Source organism: Bufo bufo, chromosome 6 (assembly GCF_905171765.1).
Source record: "Bufo bufo chromosome 6, aBufBuf1.1, whole genome shotgun sequence".
Taxonomy (NCBI): domain Eukaryota; kingdom Metazoa; phylum Chordata; class Amphibia; order Anura; family Bufonidae; genus Bufo; species Bufo bufo.
The window spans coordinates 234,195,563-234,214,180 of record NC_053394.1 but is presented as its reverse complement, the minus strand read 5'-3'; the positions used below and the strand labels follow the sequence as shown (position 1 = coordinate 234,214,180).

Here is an 18,618-nt window from a genome sequence, read left to right as displayed (position 1 = left end):
GGATCTATGATCCGAAGCTCGATTCGCTCAAGCCTAAGAAAAGCCAATTGAAAAAATGCTCAAAATTAGTACAATGCAATAAAAAAAAAAAAATTGCCCCCAATGGTGTACATAGCCTTTAAGAGGGGGCACGACATTGGACTAAGAGAGGGATGGCCATCTCAACGAATTGCCCGCCATCTAGGCCATTCTGACATATCTAATAGTAGGTGTTGGGAGCAGGGTTACATGAGGGCTCACAGTGAACAGGCTTCCAGACAGACCACCACGAGTAGAGAGGATCATTTCATCTGCTAACAAGCACGAGCAGCTCCCACAGTTTTGTTGTCCACCAGCCAGACACAGGCACTTTCATTACACATCCCTGTCTCTGCCCAGACACCTTTGTTGGCAGTGATTTCATGAATGAGAAACCTAGACTGCTATGGACTGGATCCATTTTTATCTTTAGCGACATATGCAGGTCCTGTTTGGGTCGGTCTGGTTTCAGTGTGGAGGCCTCTTGGTGAGTGCTTCAGTCCTGCCTTTGCTGTTGAATGACACACTGCCCTAACTGCTGGTGTAAGGATCTGGGGAGACATCGCATATGACAGTCAGTCATCCCTAGTAGTGATATGAGGGACACTAATGATATGGGCAGGACATCCTGTGGCCACATCTGTTGTCTCTCATGGCAGGGCTTCCATCTGGCATTTTTCATTAGGATAATGCTCACCCATACACAGCAAGGGTTTCCCAGGAATGTCTCCACTAGATTGCAAGACTGTCTTGACCTGCCCGGTTACCAGATTTATCGTTGGTCGAACATTTACAGGAGCAACTGGGACACCAGCTTCGGCGACCTACAAGTGTGCAGGATCTATAGGCCCAACTGTGATCTGTGGGTAAATGTGCTTCAGGATACCACATAGAACCTGCATGCCTCCATGTCCATCCGTATCTCATCTTGTATCCAGGCTAGTGGTAGACCAACAGGTACTAGATCCTCCTTTCAATTGTACAATTTTCCCCAGTAATCGTATCCTTTCGCTCTAATATTGTAATCACTTCCATACATCATTATAATCACACATAGAAAGTTTCATTGTGTTCTCTTTGGTGCATTATTTTTATGTATACATATAGGTTTTTGTCTTGTTTTTGGCCATTGGATTCAGATCTGTCAGGAAAGCAGGGAACATTTTTTACCCTTATTATTCACAGCTGTCGAAATGGACTATGTTGGTTTGTTTTTTGAGGTGGGAATTTTCATTAAAAGCATTGATCATTTTTAAATTGCAGTTTCATTGTGATAATGGTGGTCCTGAGGACCGATGTGGGAAAGGAAGTGAATTAATGCAGGGTTATAAGTCATGTAAATACATTATGTAAAATTGTATTGAATTCTCTAACTTTTTCTAATGAAATTTCCTTTGTAAGAGATGGAAATAAATTTAAAATGGAGATTTAGGAGGCAGTAACTTGAAGACTGATCAGAGAAGTCAATAAGGTCATGAGATATGAAGATAAGGTGCATTATAACCAGGTCTCAGGGGAGTCATTCTGATCAGACTCTTGCTGACAAGGTTTCAGGCCGACCAGTGTCAATCTGCTAATGCTTTAGTTACAGTACAGTAAAGGCTATATATATATATAGATATATATAAAAGACCGGGGCACAGAATTTCATAGGGCAGCGTATTATGACACATAACTAAAGACATAAGAACATCTTGTCACCTCTTGTAGCTGTACAAAAGAAACATGTAGTGCCAAGGTACGGGGCAGCCAACGTTTGTCTTTGTCACTACATTATATTTCTCTACTGGCTCTATATGATGCCATTGATCAAAGACAATTATGACTGATACATGCCAACAGTAAACCTCATTGGGCGGTGGGGTCTCTGATCCTTGTCCTCGATCATCACCTAGCTCACAGACTGCCTCTGATGCCGTTCTCCTCCATTTCTCTGAAAGTATGTTTGGTGAAGTAAAGGGGTTTCCAGGACTTGAACCAGGCATTCTACCTTAGAGGGTTGATCCTGCTGGTTAAAATGATATCTGTCTTGGAAAATCGGTTTCCCAAGAAAAAATACATATTTTATTATTTTATATGAGGCCTTCAGTGCACTGAGGTGCAAGGAGGGACTAGGCCCCACCCCTTGGTGCACTGAAGCCCTCATTTGCATATTATGTTTTTATTGGGAATGCAGCAACTGATTGTCCACAGACCGGAATCTTTTTAACCAACAGGATCAGCCCTACCAGGCTTGGTTTAATAGGGCTCATCCTGCCGACGGGTGCTCTTCAAATATTGATGACCTATCGTCAGGGTAGGTTACCATATATAAATAGTGGGTGTCTGACTCTTGGGCGAGCCCTGCGGCCTCGTCCATCAGTTACATGGCCTTTATGCAGCTTCCTCCCACTCAAGTGAATTGCACTGAGCTGCAATACCAAGTAACTTGTCTTGGTATAATATGAAGAGGCTGCAGAACTCGTCCAAGCTCTGCGGCCCATCAAACAGCTGATTGCCAGAGGTACCGGAAGGAGGACCCCCACCTGTCAGATATTGCTAACCTGTCCTTAAGATTCAGTATTTAATTCCTGAGAAACCTGTTTAAATACAGTAATACTGAGACACTAAACTAGCACATACTGTTTTCCACTGGGTGGCAGTTTTGTTGTGGTTATCCTCAAGTAAGAGATAAATTATTAAAAGCTCAGCCTTCAGCCAAGTTTGTTTACTTCAGATTTACTTGGAATTGTTAATTAATTTTAAATCGGTCAATAAAACAAAACCAACTTAGCAAATATAAATACATTAAAAGACTATTAAATTAAAGGTAAAATAAAATATCATTAGGGCTGTGTTCAGCATAATTCCTGGGAAATTCTCCTAAAGTGCACAACAAACATCTAAACTTGCATACAGTTGCAAGAAAAAGTATGTGAACCCTTTGGAATGATATGGATTTCTGCACAAATTGGTCATAAAATGTGATCTGATCTTCATCTAAGTCACAACAATAGACAATCACAGTCTGCTTAAACTAATAACACACAAAGAGTTAAATGTTACCATGTTTTTATTGAACACACCATGTAAACATTCACAGTGCAGGTGGAAAAAGTATGTAAACCCCTAGACTAATGACATCTCCAAGAGCTAATTGGAGTGAGGTGTCGGCCAACTGGAGTCCAATCAATGAGATGAGAATGGAGGTGTTGGTTACAGCTGCCCTGCCCTATAAAAAACACCAGTTCTGGGTTTGCTTTTCACAAGAAGCATTGCCTGATGTGAATGATGCCTTGCACAAAAGAGCTCTCAGAAGACCTACGATTAAGAATTGTTGACTTGCATAAAGCTAGAAAGTTTTATAAAAGTATCTCCAAAAGCCTTGCTGTTCATCAGTCCATGGTAAGACAAATTGTCTATAAATAGAGAAAGTTCAGCACTGCTGCTACTCTCCCTAGGAGTGGCCATCCTGTAAAGATGACTGCAAGAGCACAGCGCAGACTTCTCAATAAGGTGAAGAAGAATCCTAGAGTGTCAGCTAAAGACTTACAAAAGTCTCTGGCATATGCTAACATCCCTGTTAGCGAATCTACGATACGTAAAACACTAAACAAGAATGGATTTCATGGGAGGATACCACAGAGGAAGCCACTGCTGTCCACAAAAAAACATTGCTGCACGTTTACAGTTTGCACAAGAGCACTAGGATGTTCCACAGCAGTACTGGCAAAATATTCTGTGGACAGATGAAACCAAAGTGGAGTTGTTTGGAAGAAACACAACAACACTATGTGTGGAGAAAAAGAGGCACAGCACACCAACATCAAAACCTCATCCCAACTGTGAAGTATGGTGGTGGGGGCATCATGGTTTGGGGCTGCTTTGCTGCGTCAGGGCCTGGACGGATTGCTATCATCGAAGGAAAAATGAATTCCCAAGTTTATCAAGACATTTTGCGGGAGAACTTAAGGCCATCTGTCCACCAGCTGAAGCTCAACAGAAGATGGGTGTTGCAACAGGACAACGACATAAATCAACAATAGAATGGCTTAAACAGAAGAAAATCCGCCTTCTGGAGTGGCCCAGCCAGAGTCCTGACCTCAACCCGATTGAGATGCTGTGGCATGACCTCAAGAAAGCGATTCACACCAGACATCCCAAGAATATTGCTGAACTGAAACAGTTCTGTAAAGAGGAATGGTCAAGAATTACTCCTGACCGTTGCGCACGTCTGATCTGCAACTACAGGAAACGTTTGGTGGAAGTTATTGCTGCCAAAGGAGGTTCAACCAGTTATTAAATCCAAGGGTTCACATACTTTTTCCACCTGCACTGTGAATGTTTACATGGTGTGTTCAATAAAAACATGGTAACATTTAACTCTTTGTGTGTTATTAGTTTAAGCAGACTGTGATTGTCTATTGTTGTGACTTAGATGAAGATCAGATCACATTTTATGACCAATTTGTGCAGAAATCCATATAATTCCAAAGGGTTCACATACTTTTTCTTGCAACTGTATGTATGCAAAAGAATAGCCCCAATGTATGTAACTGTATACCAAACATGGCCTGTATCTGTTTTCAGAATATCACTGCAAACCGCGAAGCAGCCTGCTCTTCGTTCGGTTTTATGTCCGCTTTGGCTGAGGTGTAGTGTGGCCCAAGTGGTCAGCAAAGAGGCCTGATCAATCTGCTGAACTGATTTATGATCAGATAGAGTGGATAGAGAACAAGCCATCAGCTAGCCAGTCAGAAGGATTTATTAAAGAAGGCATTTTGCAGGTTGCTATGTATTGTCAAACATAAGAACTACAGAAGCCACACAATGAAGTACCATTTTACATGATCCTATTACAAAAACATTGATTATTATAGCCCCATAAAGGCCACTTAGTCCATCTATATCTATCAAGAAAAATTAGATCCAAAAGTGTCTCTAGAATTTTAGGGCACGTTCAGACTACCTGTACCTTCCATGGTTTTACTGAACCAAACTTAGATCGCTGTATGCTAGCCCAAATTTGATTGTGTAGGACCATGAGAGGACCAGGTATTGCTGTGTTAACAACACAGATTGCAGTGTATAATGCCATTTAACAGGGGCAAATAAAAGTGATTGGTGGGCCCCATGGTGTCATGCTTCGTTGTGGGAGGGGAACAACACACTGAGCATGGGAGGGCGGGTGGGGACAGGGAATCAGGCCTGAGAACTAGGGAAGGCAAATGGACACCTCCTAGTGAAAACCCTAACCAAAATCCTGACTGAATACCAGTATGAACAGACCCCAAAGGTAGGCGAGTTCATACGCAGAAATACCTAGAGTCCGATCTAGTCCTATAGGACCCTGGTACTAATAGCAGGGACGAGACTACCTGTTCATCCAAAAGGAAGGACGAACAGGAGTCTCCTTCAGGCCTAATACAAACAATAGGGAAATGCAACACACAGAACCCCAAAAAATACAAAAGGGAAAGGAAAGACTTAACTTCAAAGGAGCAATGGAAGCACCAGGAATTCAGCCGAGATCCAACCACAATCTATCCAAAGGTCCAAACAGAAGCTATAAACTGCACAGCATTGTGGGAGAAGCAACTATAAATAGAGAAGGTTAAATGACCCTAATAGCCACACCTGGGGAAAGAAGGTGTGGCAAGCACCAGAAACAACACAGACGTAATTTGATCCAAACGGAAAACATGTCAGATCAAACCACGTGCTGCCAATCTCCTGCCACCTGTCGCGGGAACATCCATGATACATGGCTGTTTTTTAATTACCCCCCCCCCTGTGCAACATGTGACCTCTTAGCACTGCATCGGTCACATGCCTCGCATCAAAATGGATGTTGATGCGGGGAGACCCGGAATCCAAACCCAGTGGTGGGGATCAGGTAAATAAGGTTGACAACCCCTTTATTAATATAATCTCTTAATAGGTCCCACACAGCAGCACTTTCAAGCCAGTCGGCACTAGGCATTATTCATGAGGCCATACACACCAGTGTCCCCTACCTCCCCTGGAGCCCTCTCCTGTCCCGCTCCATCTACAGTGACACACTTCTCTGACTTAGTCACTTCAGTCCTCAGAAGCTCAGCCCCCTGATGCCCAGACCCTGCTGTCCACTCACAGCGGCCTCCTTGCTTCAAGTCACGGTAACCACGCCCCCTTCCCTGCCCCTTCGCTGTGACTGAAAGCCGGCTGTTCAGCAAAGGCAGCCAAACTCTCGTGCAGAAGTGCTGTCAGTCTCAGCGAAGGGGCAGGGAAGGGGACATGTGTGGGGAAGCGCGTCGGCAGGGGATAAAACTACGTTTTCAGTACTTTTGTTGCATCTGCCTTGAGAAAGAAAGGCATCATCAGAAACACGCTGCTGGCGGCTTGGGATGGTTTTGGGAGGTGACAGGTTCCCTTTAAGGTGGTAGTTACACCCCTGCTTATTACAGCCTTTTAAAGGAGTCTGTCAGCCGTTTTATCAGTACGAAATAGGTATAGGTAGGGGCCAGAGACAGGAGATGGTTTGTACCCCAGTTTTTGGGCTTAATGGACATAGTGCTGAAACAAATAAACATAGAATTCTGCAGGCACCGCTCCAGCAAGTGCACCAGAAGTGCTTCAGTGGTGGGCAGTTCTCGTGCACTTGCTAGAGAAGCACCTGCTGAATTTTAAGTTTCTTTTTTTCACCACTATGTCCACTAAAACCAAGGGTCGATGTATGCCGCTCCTGTACCTGGCCACAATTTATGTAGCTCAGCAGATTTTTATCAGCAAATATTGTTAGAATTTTTGCTGTTGGTTATTTTAATTTCCTACCGTAACAAAAGAATGAAAAACTGAATTTACAGTACTTATTCTGAAGACATTCTGAATAGATGTAAAGTGTAATTGTTTTATGAATGTCTTATTTTAGTAATCTGATCAAGATAAATGATCGACAGACCTCTGCCTCCCATTTCCATGGAGTTCATTATAATTGGCAATAAAATGAAGGTGATGAAGCTTGGCTAAATTAATTGCCTGGTTAAATGGAGTCGTTCAGCCAGTTTTTGTGTCATCTTGACATATCCGTCTCGCTGATGATGAGATATTATTTATCTCAATCCTAAACAGTTAGGCACAGGTACACTGCACCGACCGGCGGACAATTATTGGGAAGAACGCATTCCATTTACACGCAGTGATCCCCCCTCCACTGTATCTGCTATCGCTCGTCCTCATGCAAATTCATTGTTCCTGGGCAGCAGATCGCTGTTTGCAGTGTAAATGAAGCAGTATAAATTGTAGCAAACCAGTCACCCCAACAACCCCTGTAAATAAAATAGAATTATTTATTAAAGTTCCATTAATTCCTTGGTGCTATACATATGAAAAGGGGTTTACACACATAATGCAAAGATTGCAGTAAGCATGAACAAGAAGAGTTAGACTGATACAGAAGGAGAGAGGACTCTGCCCGCAAGGGCTTACAATCTACAAGGGATGAGGGAAAGACACAGTAGCTGAGAGTGAAGATGGTCATATGTCAGTATAGTGGCAGCAGGATTAATGTACATTGTAGGGTTGTCTGAACAGGTGGATTTTCAGGTTTCTTTTGAAGGTTTCCACTGTAGTTGTGAGTCTGATATTTTGGGGTAGGGAGTCCCGTTGTATAGGGGATGCACAGGAGAGATCTTGGAGGTGATTGTGGGAAGAGATAAAAGGAGAACAGAGAAAAGTATTTTAAACTGAACTCACTGGCCAATGGGTAGCCAGTGAAGGGATAGGCAGAGGAGTCATAGGGGGATAGGTGGGTTAGTTAGGCAGCAGAGTTGAGGATAGATTGGAGGGGTGCGAGGGTGCTAGATCGAAGGCAACAGAGGAGGATGTTATAATAGTCTTTGCTGGAGATGATGAGGGTATGTACAATCATTTTTGCAGACACCTGATTTAGAAATGTGTGGATCCAAGAGCTATATTTGAGTTGAAGGTGGCAGATGGTGGAAAGGCCTTTGATGTGCGGTTTGAAGGACAGGGCACAATCGAAGGTTACTCCAAGGCAGGGGACTAAAGTTGAGTGTCATCAGCATAGATTTGATACTGGAATCCATGGGACTCTATGAGCTGTCCCAGGCCGAAGGTGTAGATAGAGAAGAGCAGGGGTCCTAGGACAGGGCCTTGAGTGACACCAACAGAGTGGACGAGACGAGGAGGAGTGGTGTGCGAGTGGGAGATGTCCGGTCTGTGAGGTGATCCCAGACAGGGCCAAGTGCATGATGTCAAGTGATTAGAGATTTTGTAACAGAAGGGAGTGGTCGACTGTGTCAAAGGCTGAGGACAGGTTGAGGAGGAGTAATGTTGTTTGGCTCTGGCAGTTAGCAGGTCGTTGGTGACTTTTTTGGTAAGGCCAGTTTCAGTCAGGTGTAAGGGTTGGAAGCTGAATTGTAGCTGGTCAAAGTGGGAGTAGGAAGATAGGTGGGAGGACAGTTCAAGGTGGGCATGTTGTTCAAGTAGCTTTGAAGCGTATGGGAGAAGTGATATGGGGCAATTTGCTAGACAAAGAAGAGGGGTCAAGAGATGGCTTTTTGAGGATGCGTGATGGTTGTGTGTTTAAAACGGGAGGGGAAGACACCAGTGGTTATTGATACGTTGAAGAGATGACTTAGGAACGGGATAAACAATGTGTTGGGGATAAGGTGGGATGTGGTCAAGTGCACAGGTGGTGAGATGTGATCTGGAGAGTGGAGTAGGGTTTTCCACTGTAATGGTGGAGAAGCAGGTTTTGAGGGATAACTGGAAAGTTGTGTAGAGGGGCTGCAGGCCTAAGCTTTGTATGATGTTGTCAATCTTTTTATTTTGAAGTATGTGGCAAAGTCCTCAATTGAGATGAGGGGTGAGGGAGGGAGCACCAGTAAATGGAGAAGAGAAGTTGTTTAGAGACTGGGAAGATATGAGAAATGTGAAGTAGTCTTGTTTTCAGCAGCGAGTGAAGATTTGAAATTGAGGGGATTGTTTGTATGTGATAAATTGCTTCTTTAGCTAGTTTCACACGGACTAGGGATCTCTCTGTATTCTGGCATTGCCAGAAGCTTGAAAGTCTCTGTCCGGCCCCATTAACTGTACTGGGGACTGCTAGAGATCCAGCCGCAACCCGGCAAATATGGCAAGAATATGGCATCTGGATGAGATTTATTAAGGTTTGCAGATTCTCCATGCACAATCTGCATAGAACACACACACACAACTAGTACACACATCCATATACCCACATAAACTACTTAGATAAACACACACATGACATATACCATAAAGGGGTTCTGCAGTCCCTTTTTTTTTTTTTTTTTTTTTACTGATGATCTAGCCTTTGGATAGATCATTAGCATCTGATAGTCGGAGGTCTGACACCCAGAACCCCCAACGATCAGTTATTTGAGAAGGCAGCTTTACTCCAGGTTCGCCGCGGCCTTCTCTCATGTTTCCTTTTAGGCCCAGTGACGTCATGACTAGTATCCCTGGCCTGGGCGTGCCTAAGCCCTGTGATACTAGTCCTGTAACCGCTACTGCCTTTTCAAACATCTGATCGGCGGGCGAGAGTCAGACCCCCTGTCGATCAGATGCTATTGATCTATCCAGAGGATAGATCATGAGTTAAAAAGAACTGCAGAACCTCTTTAATGAGACAACTTCTGGGTGCACGTCCTGGCATATTAGTTTCCATTCTAATTGATAATCGGGTAGAGGCATCTGCTTTTCTGTGTCTTGCAAGTTGCAGCATGAAAAGCAAGGGGGATCACAGGGACCAGCAGGGATATATTCCACATGGAAGTGATTGGCGTCACCTTTAAACAGGTCAATTACGGTGAACGAGCATTCATCTGAAAGCTTTTACGCGATAATCAACTTGAACATAGGCTAGTGTAAAGAAGCCTGAAGTTGGTACAACTGATTACCGCAGTATGCACATACACACATACAGATACATAGGAAGTGTGTCTCCAGTATGGCTGCCGAAATAGAATTTTTAACAGTTAACACCATTGAAGCATCCTTTTTATTCATTAGCCTGTCCTGCCTTCTTGGTTTCTTTCGGCTTATTTAGGGCATGTGTAAGCCGAAAAATCAGGATTTTTGTGTATATAGAAATGGCACACAATATGTATGCAGAGTTTGAGCAGGAAGATCGTAATGTTTTCCTCCAAATATATTTGCTACCCTGCGCTGTAAATCATCTTTCTCAGAGGAAAGAAGCTGATGATTGATTTGCCCTTCAGGTAAAAGCTGCTCAACGAGCCGTCCCAGGGAAGTTGTATCTAGATGATTATAGAATGCGGTGACACCGTGTAGAATGCCGCTCAAACTAATGAAGTGGAGACAAAACAAATCAAGTTGTAGGGAGCGATTTCACTGCAGCCTTGATCCAGGGCTCCTGGAGTTATGAGACGGAGCGCATTGACTTTATTTCATCTGGTATTAAAATTCTGCATCTTTGCATCCTTTAACAATGATCTGGTAAAACTAGTTACTCTGTTTAATAAGAACCAATCGCCACGAAATGCAGCATAATTCCGACAAGGAACAGCCTGCTGGAGCTATCTGTGTCCGGAAATATGAGACGTTACCTTTACTGCATTATAGTCCAGCAGAGATCGGGCCAGTACCCAGCACATATGCCAGGATTCAGCCAGACAAATACTGTTGCACGCTGGCAGGCATTCCGGCAGTATTAAAGAAGCCTTATACATTTATACAACGTTTGCAACACCACATGCACAACTATCCATGACTGACCACACGTGAAGTCTGAAAAAGCTTTTTACTATTCATCACCTATCCTCAGGATAGGTCATCAATATTAGGTTGGCGGGGGTCTGACTACTGGCACCTCCGCCGATGAGCTGTTTGAAGCCAAAGTAGCGCTGCCTTCTCTGCTCTGTTTTCCTGCTCGCCACAGCACTTTCAGTAGTGAGCAGGTGTAATTACAAGTATGGCGTCCCCATTCACTTCTTCTATGGGACAGCTCCTTCCTATGTACTTGAAGAGACAGAGATGTCCCATAGAAGTGAATGGGGACTCCATACTTGTAATTATACCTGCTCACCACTGAAATTGCTGAAACTATATATCAATCTGCTCAGATTCTCTTGCAATATAGGTGTTACCATTGAGATGTGTCCCTGCACAGTCAGTCTGCTACTATACAATTAGCGCTGTCAGTGTCAGACTTACAGGCACACCCAGTCACCAGCTGCTATCCAATTAGCGCTGACTGGGTGTTCCTGTAAGTTTGACACTGTCAGCGCTAATTGGATAGCAGCTGGCGACTGGGTGTGCCTGTAAGTCTGACACTGTCGCCAGCTGCTATCCAATTAGCGCTGTCAGTGTCAGACTTACAGGCACACCCAGTCGCCAGCTGCTAACACCTGGTCAGACCTTTACTTTAGGCTGCTGGAAATACCGTATATACTCGAGTATAAGACGAGTTTTTTGGCACATATTTTTGTGCTCAAAAAGCCTCCTCGTCTTATACTCGAGTCTAGGTCTTAGCTCCGGTAATACAGGCAGTGCGGGGGGCAGCGCTCACTCACTGACGTCACGCGCCTGCGCTGCCTAGTGGGAGAAGGCGCGTGACGTCAGTGAGTGAGCGCCGCTCCCCGCACTGCCTGTATTACCGGAGCAAAGACAAAGTAAGATAACCACAGTTAAAGGTTATTAATTAGTTTAAATATACTGCTGTGAGCGCCGGGGAGGGGGATCTGTGGATGGCACTGTAGGGGGATCTGTGGATGGCACTGTAGGGGGATCTGTGGATTGCACTGTAGGGGGATCTGTGGATGGCACTGTAGGGGGATCTGTGGATGGCAGTGCCATCCACAGATCCCCCTACAGTGCCATCCACAGATCCCTCCTCCCCTAAACAGTGCCATCATTGTACTGTTTAGGGGAGGGGGGATCTGTGGATGGCACTGTTTAGGGGGGAGATCTGTGGATGGCTCCCTGTATTTAATGCAGAGTGTGTGTGTATATAATGCACACTCTCTGCATTAAATACAGGGAGTCACCCTCTTGCAGATGTGTGTATATAATGTAGAGTGTGTGCATTATATACACATACACTCTGCATTATAGCTGCATTTCCCACCCTAGTCTTATACTCGAGTCAATAATTTTTCCCTTTTTTTTGGGGTAAAATTAGGGGCTCGGCTTATACTCGGGTCGGCTTATACTCGAGTATATACGGTACATTCATAAACGTTTAGTAGGAATAATAGAGAAATGACCCTTCCTAGAGCTGTATAAAAATATGTTTCAGCAGATATATCAGCAAAGGTGACAGGTTAGGCTATTTTCACACTGCCGTTTCTGGGTCCGCTTGTGAGACCGTTTCAGGGCTTTCACAAGCGGCCCAAAAACGGATAATTTAAGCCTCAATGCATTCTGAATGGATAAGGATCCGTTCAGAATGCATCAATTTAGCTGCGTTTGGTCTCCGTTGCGTTTTTTAGACAGTCACTAAAACGCATCTTTCAGCGTTTTGAAGTCTGCCTGACGATGCGGAGCCAAACTGATTAGTCTAGACTTACAATGTAAGTCAATGGGGACGGATCGGTTTTTCACTGACACAATATGGTGCATTTGAAAACGGATCGTCCCCCTATTGACTTTCAATGTAAGTCAAGACGGATCCTTTCTTTTTTTAAAGAATAATGCAAACGGATCCGTTATTAACGGATACAAGCGTTTGCATTATTCGTGCTGATCCGTCTGTGCAGATACCAGACGGGTCCGCACAAAACGCGAGTGTGAAAGTAACACCAATAAACAAGCATAGCACAGCTAATAATAAATATACTTTATTTCAACAATAGACTAGATAAAAATACAAATACATACAATGCAGCAGCGGATAAAAGAGACACAGGATATGTAGAAAATCACAAGCTGGATAACATGATAGAACATTTACTAAATGAATGGGTCATAAAAGGTACAAAAACCAATATAGGTGACAAATACCCAAACAGGTATAAAGTGAAAAAATCCTGACCTCAGACCCATAAAACTACTCTAAGCCAAGTACATATAAATATAGTGCAAAATACAAAAAGATGGCAGTGTAACTAGACATGGTAATAAATAAATAATTACATAAATACCAGAGTGATAATCCGCAGCCCCGACGCACCTTTCAAGTATAGCTTCCTCAAGGGGTGCTAACAGGGTACCTTTTATTTATACCAAAATAAATTTAATAACTAGCAGCTGGGGAAAGAGGTATGTGCGGCCACACATGGAAGTGGTGCGCGTGCGGTCCACCGTGGAACACACTGCGTCACTTCCTATTCAAGTAAAAACAGAAGGAGCCCAATATTACAGATGAAATCGATTGTTATAAATGCAGGATGTGATCAGTCTAAAAGGAAAGAACGGAGAGCAAGCAATATGAATATCAGGGATCACCAGCCATATGGCCTTTCCGCAAAAAAGATAGAATATGTCCTATACTTGGCCCAAAAGGCAAACCACTGATCCAATGGGTCCCGCAAAAAGAAAATGTGGATGCAACACAGAAGGCATGTATTTTGTGGATCCGCAATTTACGGACCACAAAATACATACAGTCATGCGCATGAGGCCGAACAGTGACGGACTCCCTGTAAATACCAGATTCTGGATGTTAATGGTCAGAGAGAGATTAATAGTTTTACCCTTTTTTTTTTCACTTTGCAGCCTTAATTCAGCTTCTGGCCGCTGCAGAGACCGGACGAGATGTTGCGTATTTCACCTTTGGTGACAAAGAGTTAATGCACGAGGTTCACAAAATGCACAGCTTTCTTATAGAGAAGAATCAAACTGTTGGTAAGTATTTTATGTGGCTAGATGGTAGAAATGCAGAATGAGGGAGAGAAGAGAGTATTTGCAGTTACTGTTGCCCTTCTCCATGGTTATTACAGTAATGCTGACCCTGAAGGTCTGGAAACGCACAACCCCACATTTCTGCAGCTTGAGAGATCCAGCGCATGTCTTCTTGCAGGCTGTTCCTGCACCCGCCTGTATGCTCAGGTCCTGGATAGCGCTAGAAAATGATCCCACTGCATGAAACAGTGGATCCCCTGATTAGAAGTGAGACTTTTAGACCGCTTTCACTCGGGCGCAATACGTGAGGTGAACGCATTGCACCCGCACTGAATCCGGACCCCATTTTTATGGGGCTGTGCACATGAGCATGTTTGGTGGATGAGGTGAGTTTAATAATTTTTTTTTATGAATTTTTTAACCCCTTCAGCCCTATTTTACTAAGCATTCTGTATTAAGAATGCTACTATTTTCCCTTATAACCATGTTATAAGGGAAAATAATAAAATCTACACAACACCTAACCCAAACCCGAACTGTGAAGAAGTCCGGGTTCAGGTCTGGGTACCAAACATGCCGATTTTTCTCACGCGCGTGCAAAACGCATTAAAACGCTTTGCACTCGTGCAGAAAAATCACGCATTTTCCTGCGATGCATCCTATCCGGCCCTCACACGCGACGCCCGTGTGAAAGAGGCCTTAGGCTTTTGCATAGAAAATTGCTTATAGTAACAAATACAATAATACATCTACTTTTGAAGCTGACTTTTGGTCACCAATCTGCTTTATTTAGTTATGCTTTAACCATACTGGAGTTAGTGTACTTTCACACTAGCGTTGTTAGAATCCGGCAGGCAATTCCGGCAACGGAACACACCATGTAAACATTCACATAGCAGGTGGAAAAAGTATGTGAACCCTTGGATTTAATAACTGGTTGAACCTCCTTTGGCAGCAATAACTTCAACCAAACGTTTCCTGTAGTTGCAGATCAGACGTACACAACGGTCGGGAGTAATTCTTGACCATTCCTCTTTACAGAACTGTTTCAGTTCAGCAATATTCTTGGGATGCCTGGTGTGATCGCTTTCTTGAGGTCATGCCACAGCATCTCAATCGGGTTGAGGTCAGGACTCTGACTGGGACACTCCAGAAGGTGTATTTTCTTCTGTTTAAGCCATTCTGTTGTTGATTTACTTCTATGCTTTGGGTCGTTGTCCTGTTGCAACATCCATCTTCTGTTGAGCTTTAGCTGGTGCACAGATGGCCTTAAGTTTTCCTGCAAAATGTCTTGATAAACCTGGGAATTCATTTTTCCTTAGATGATAGCAATCCGTCCAGGCCCTGACGCAGCAAAGCAGCCCCAAACCATGATGCCCCCACCACCATACCTCACAGTTGGGATGAGGTTTTGATGTTGGTGTGCTTTGCCTCTTTTTCTCCACACATAGTGTTGTGTGTTTCTTCCAAACAACTCAACTTTAGTTTCATCTGTCCACAGAATATTTTGCCAGTACTGCTGTGGAACATCCAGGTGCTCTTGTGAAAACTGTAAATGTGCAGCAATGTTTTTTTTGGACAGCAGTGGCTTCCTCTGTGGTATCCTCCCATGAAATCCATTCTTGTTTAGTGTTTTACGTATCGTAGATTCGCTAACAGGGATGTTAGCATATGCCAGAGACTTTTGTAAGTCTTTAGCTGACACTCTAGGATTCTTCTTCACCTCATTGAGCAGTCTGCGCTGTGCTCTTGCAGTCATCTTTACAGGACGGCCACTCCTAGGGAGAGTATCAGCAGTGCTGAACTTTCTCCATTTATAGAGAATTTGTCTTACCGTGGACTGATGAACAGCAAGGCTTTTGGAGATACTTTTATTACCCTTTCCAGCTTTATGCAAGTCAACAATTCTTAATCGTAGGTCTTCTGAGAGCTCTTTTGTGCGAGGCATCATTCACATCAGGCAATGCTTCTTGTGAAAAGCAAACCCAGAACTGGTGTGTGTTTTTTATAGAGCAGGGCAGCTGTAACCAACACCTCCAATCTCATCTCATTGATTGGACTCCAGTTGGCTGACACCTCACTCCAATTAGCTCTTAGAGATGTCATTAGTCTAGGAGTTCACATAGTTTTTCCACCTGCACTGTGAATGTTTACATGGTGTGTTCAATAAAAACATGGTAACATTTCATTCCTTGTGTGTTAGTTTAAAGGGCTTCTACCACCAGAAATACTGTTATGTAGCTGACTGACATTAGCGATGCGCTAATGTCAGCACTACATAACAGTATGTTTCTAACATTAGTCCCTGCAGCCGTTTTTGTAAATAAAGCACTTTTATTATATGCTAATGAGCCTCTAGGTGCTATGTGGCAGTAAAATCAGCACCTAGAGGCTCCGTCCACTCACGCGTTATCCCGCCTAGGTCCCCTGTTCTGCCCGCCCAGCTCCTCTTGATTGATGGAACAGTCCACCGCATCGTTGACGAAATCCCGCGCCTGGGCCGTTCACATCTGTCTTCACCGCAGGCGCAGTGAGTGAAGCCCGCTCTCCTGATGCCGACTTCCTCACTGTGACGTAGTCGGCGCAGGCGCAGTGAGGAATCCGACACCAGGAGCGCATCATTCACTCACTGCGCCTGCACCGAAGACAGAAGTGAACGGCGCAGGCGTGGGATTTCGTCAACTATGCAGTGGACCGTGCCATCAATCAAGAGGAGCTGGGTGGGCAGAACAGGGGACCTGGGCGGGATAAAGCGTGAGTGGATGGAGCCTCTAGGTGCTGGTTTTACGCCCACATAGCACCTAGAGGCTTATTAGCATATAATAAAAGTGCATTTTTTTTCAAAAACGGCTGCAGGGACTAATGTTAGAAACATACTGTTATGTAGTGCTGACATTAGCGCATCGCTAATGTCAGTCAGCTACATAACCGTATTTCTGGTGGTAGAAACCCTTTAAGCAGACTGTGATTTTCTATTGTTGTGACTTAGATGAAGATCAGATCACATTTTATGACCAATTTGTGCAGAAATCCATATCATTCCAAAGGGATCACATATTTTTTCTTGCAACTGTATTTACATTTTTTTCAAAGATCAAAAGAGAAACCAGCTCCTCCTTTATCCCAGCACATGCGCAGACCGGAAAACCGGTTCTAGCATTAATACATCTCTATGGAAAGTAATGCCGGATCCGGCAAGTGCGGCATTGTTCTGGGATTTTGTCCGGAAAAAATACTGCAGCATGCTGTGGTATTTTGTCCGGTCAAATACCGTACAACGGACAGAACGGAAGACATCCTGATGCATACTAAACTGATGCGTTTTTTTTCCGGTATTGAGACCCTAATACTGTATTTTGCCTTTTCAGGTGACGTTTACAAGCTGCTGCTTAACTATTACTTAGAAGAATGCAAGAACTGTATGTCACCAAGGCCAGAGAAAAAGTTGTATACCTTTATATACAAAACCTTGCAACCCTGAGACGTGGTGGCAAAAGACTCTATGGAGAAATTCATTGCTTTGCTCCTTTCAACTTTAATAACCTGTTCGAAGTGCTGGATGTAATATACGGATTAGTATAACCAGTGTATATAACGGTGCAGTTTAGTCTACTGAGCTTTTGGAAAGGAAATCCTTATAGGGCCGTGTTTCTATATGTTATGTTTTTAAGATGTGTTCTGCTTGATTGGAATATTTTTTCCATTGATTTTTCTTATTTCAAATTTCATAATTATTTTATTAGAATTCTTACAAGTTACAGTGAATATCTCTGGTATGCCACCCACTGAATGTCCATGTGTGGTTGTAGAAGCTGGCACTGCTTCATTCATTTGATAATGCCACAATGGTTTACAATCTGGGTTTGGATAGTCCTGAAGACAACAGTGTGTCTTTACCACTCCTCCAGTCATGGTGGCTGCTGATATCATGGGGGTGGTAACCCCACCAGTAGTGCCTGAGTTCTCCTACCCTCTATAATCTTCTGGATCGACCAGTGCAGCACTACAGTGCACATGGCTTACCTCTCAAGTGCAAGAGTTTACAACATTCACCTGGGAAGAAAACTACAGTTGGAATCGCACATGCTGTTGAATTTTATGAAAACAGGATATTACACTTGATTCGAAGTAATTGATCTTGAGGATTAATAAAACAATGATAATAAGAATAAGAGTCTGTGTTTGAGATGTGGATTTCTTAAAACCTTGCTATTCATGTACCCTGATGGAAGAGGTCAAGTGCAGTACTAGTGGTATGATGGCGTTCATCACTGAGGGCTTTTGGCAGTAGTATGCCACATGACCACTGAGGTCACTGGTTACAACAGTCACATGCCGACCACTTGTAATAAAAAACCAGGGCACCTTCGGAGCATCAGAACTGGATTGAAGTGCATAGTGTTTTTCTTTATTTTATAGCATTTGCAGCTCTTCTGTTTTTTTTATTTTATTTTAAACTGGACAACCCATTTAAAGGAATTGTGTCAAGTTTTTAAGTTATCCCCTATCAACAGGACTGCTGGAACTCCCATAGAGAAGTGAGGCCCCGTTCTCCTGTCACATGCACCATACGTGCCTCATTCATTCCCTATGGGACTGCCGAGTACAGCACTCAGCTATTTCTGACGGTCCCATAGAGAGTGAATGGTGCCTGCTGGCCTTGCTGATCCATCAGGATGTGGAAGGGGACCGCTTTCTCAGGATCAGTGGGGGTCCCAGCAGTTGGACCTTCACCAAACAGTTATCCCTTATCTTGTGGATAGGGCAATACTACAGAACGTGGCACAATAT

The 18,618-nt window shown here is 43.7% G+C and overlaps 1 protein-coding gene across 5 annotated transcripts in view; it reads left to right on the top strand.

Annotated features, from left to right (window-relative positions):
* PARG (poly(ADP-ribose) glycohydrolase) overlaps positions 1-18,064 on the top strand; it is a 115,213-nt gene extending 97,149 nt beyond the window's left edge. For 3 of the 5 annotated variants that reach the window (XM_040437954.1, XM_040437957.1, XM_040437956.1), the window contains exons 17-18: positions 13,702-13,830; positions 17,196-18,064. In XM_040437954.1, the coding sequence (XP_040293888.1) occupies positions 13,702-13,830; positions 17,196-17,308 (242 nt within the window). In that variant the 3' untranslated portion in view covers positions 17,309-18,064. The remainder of the gene's footprint in view (positions 1-13,701; positions 13,831-17,195) is intronic. The other 2 variants (XM_040437955.1, XM_040437953.1) reach the window with 1 other exon arrangement.
* The last annotated feature ends 554 nt before the right edge of the window (positions 18,065-18,618 follow it).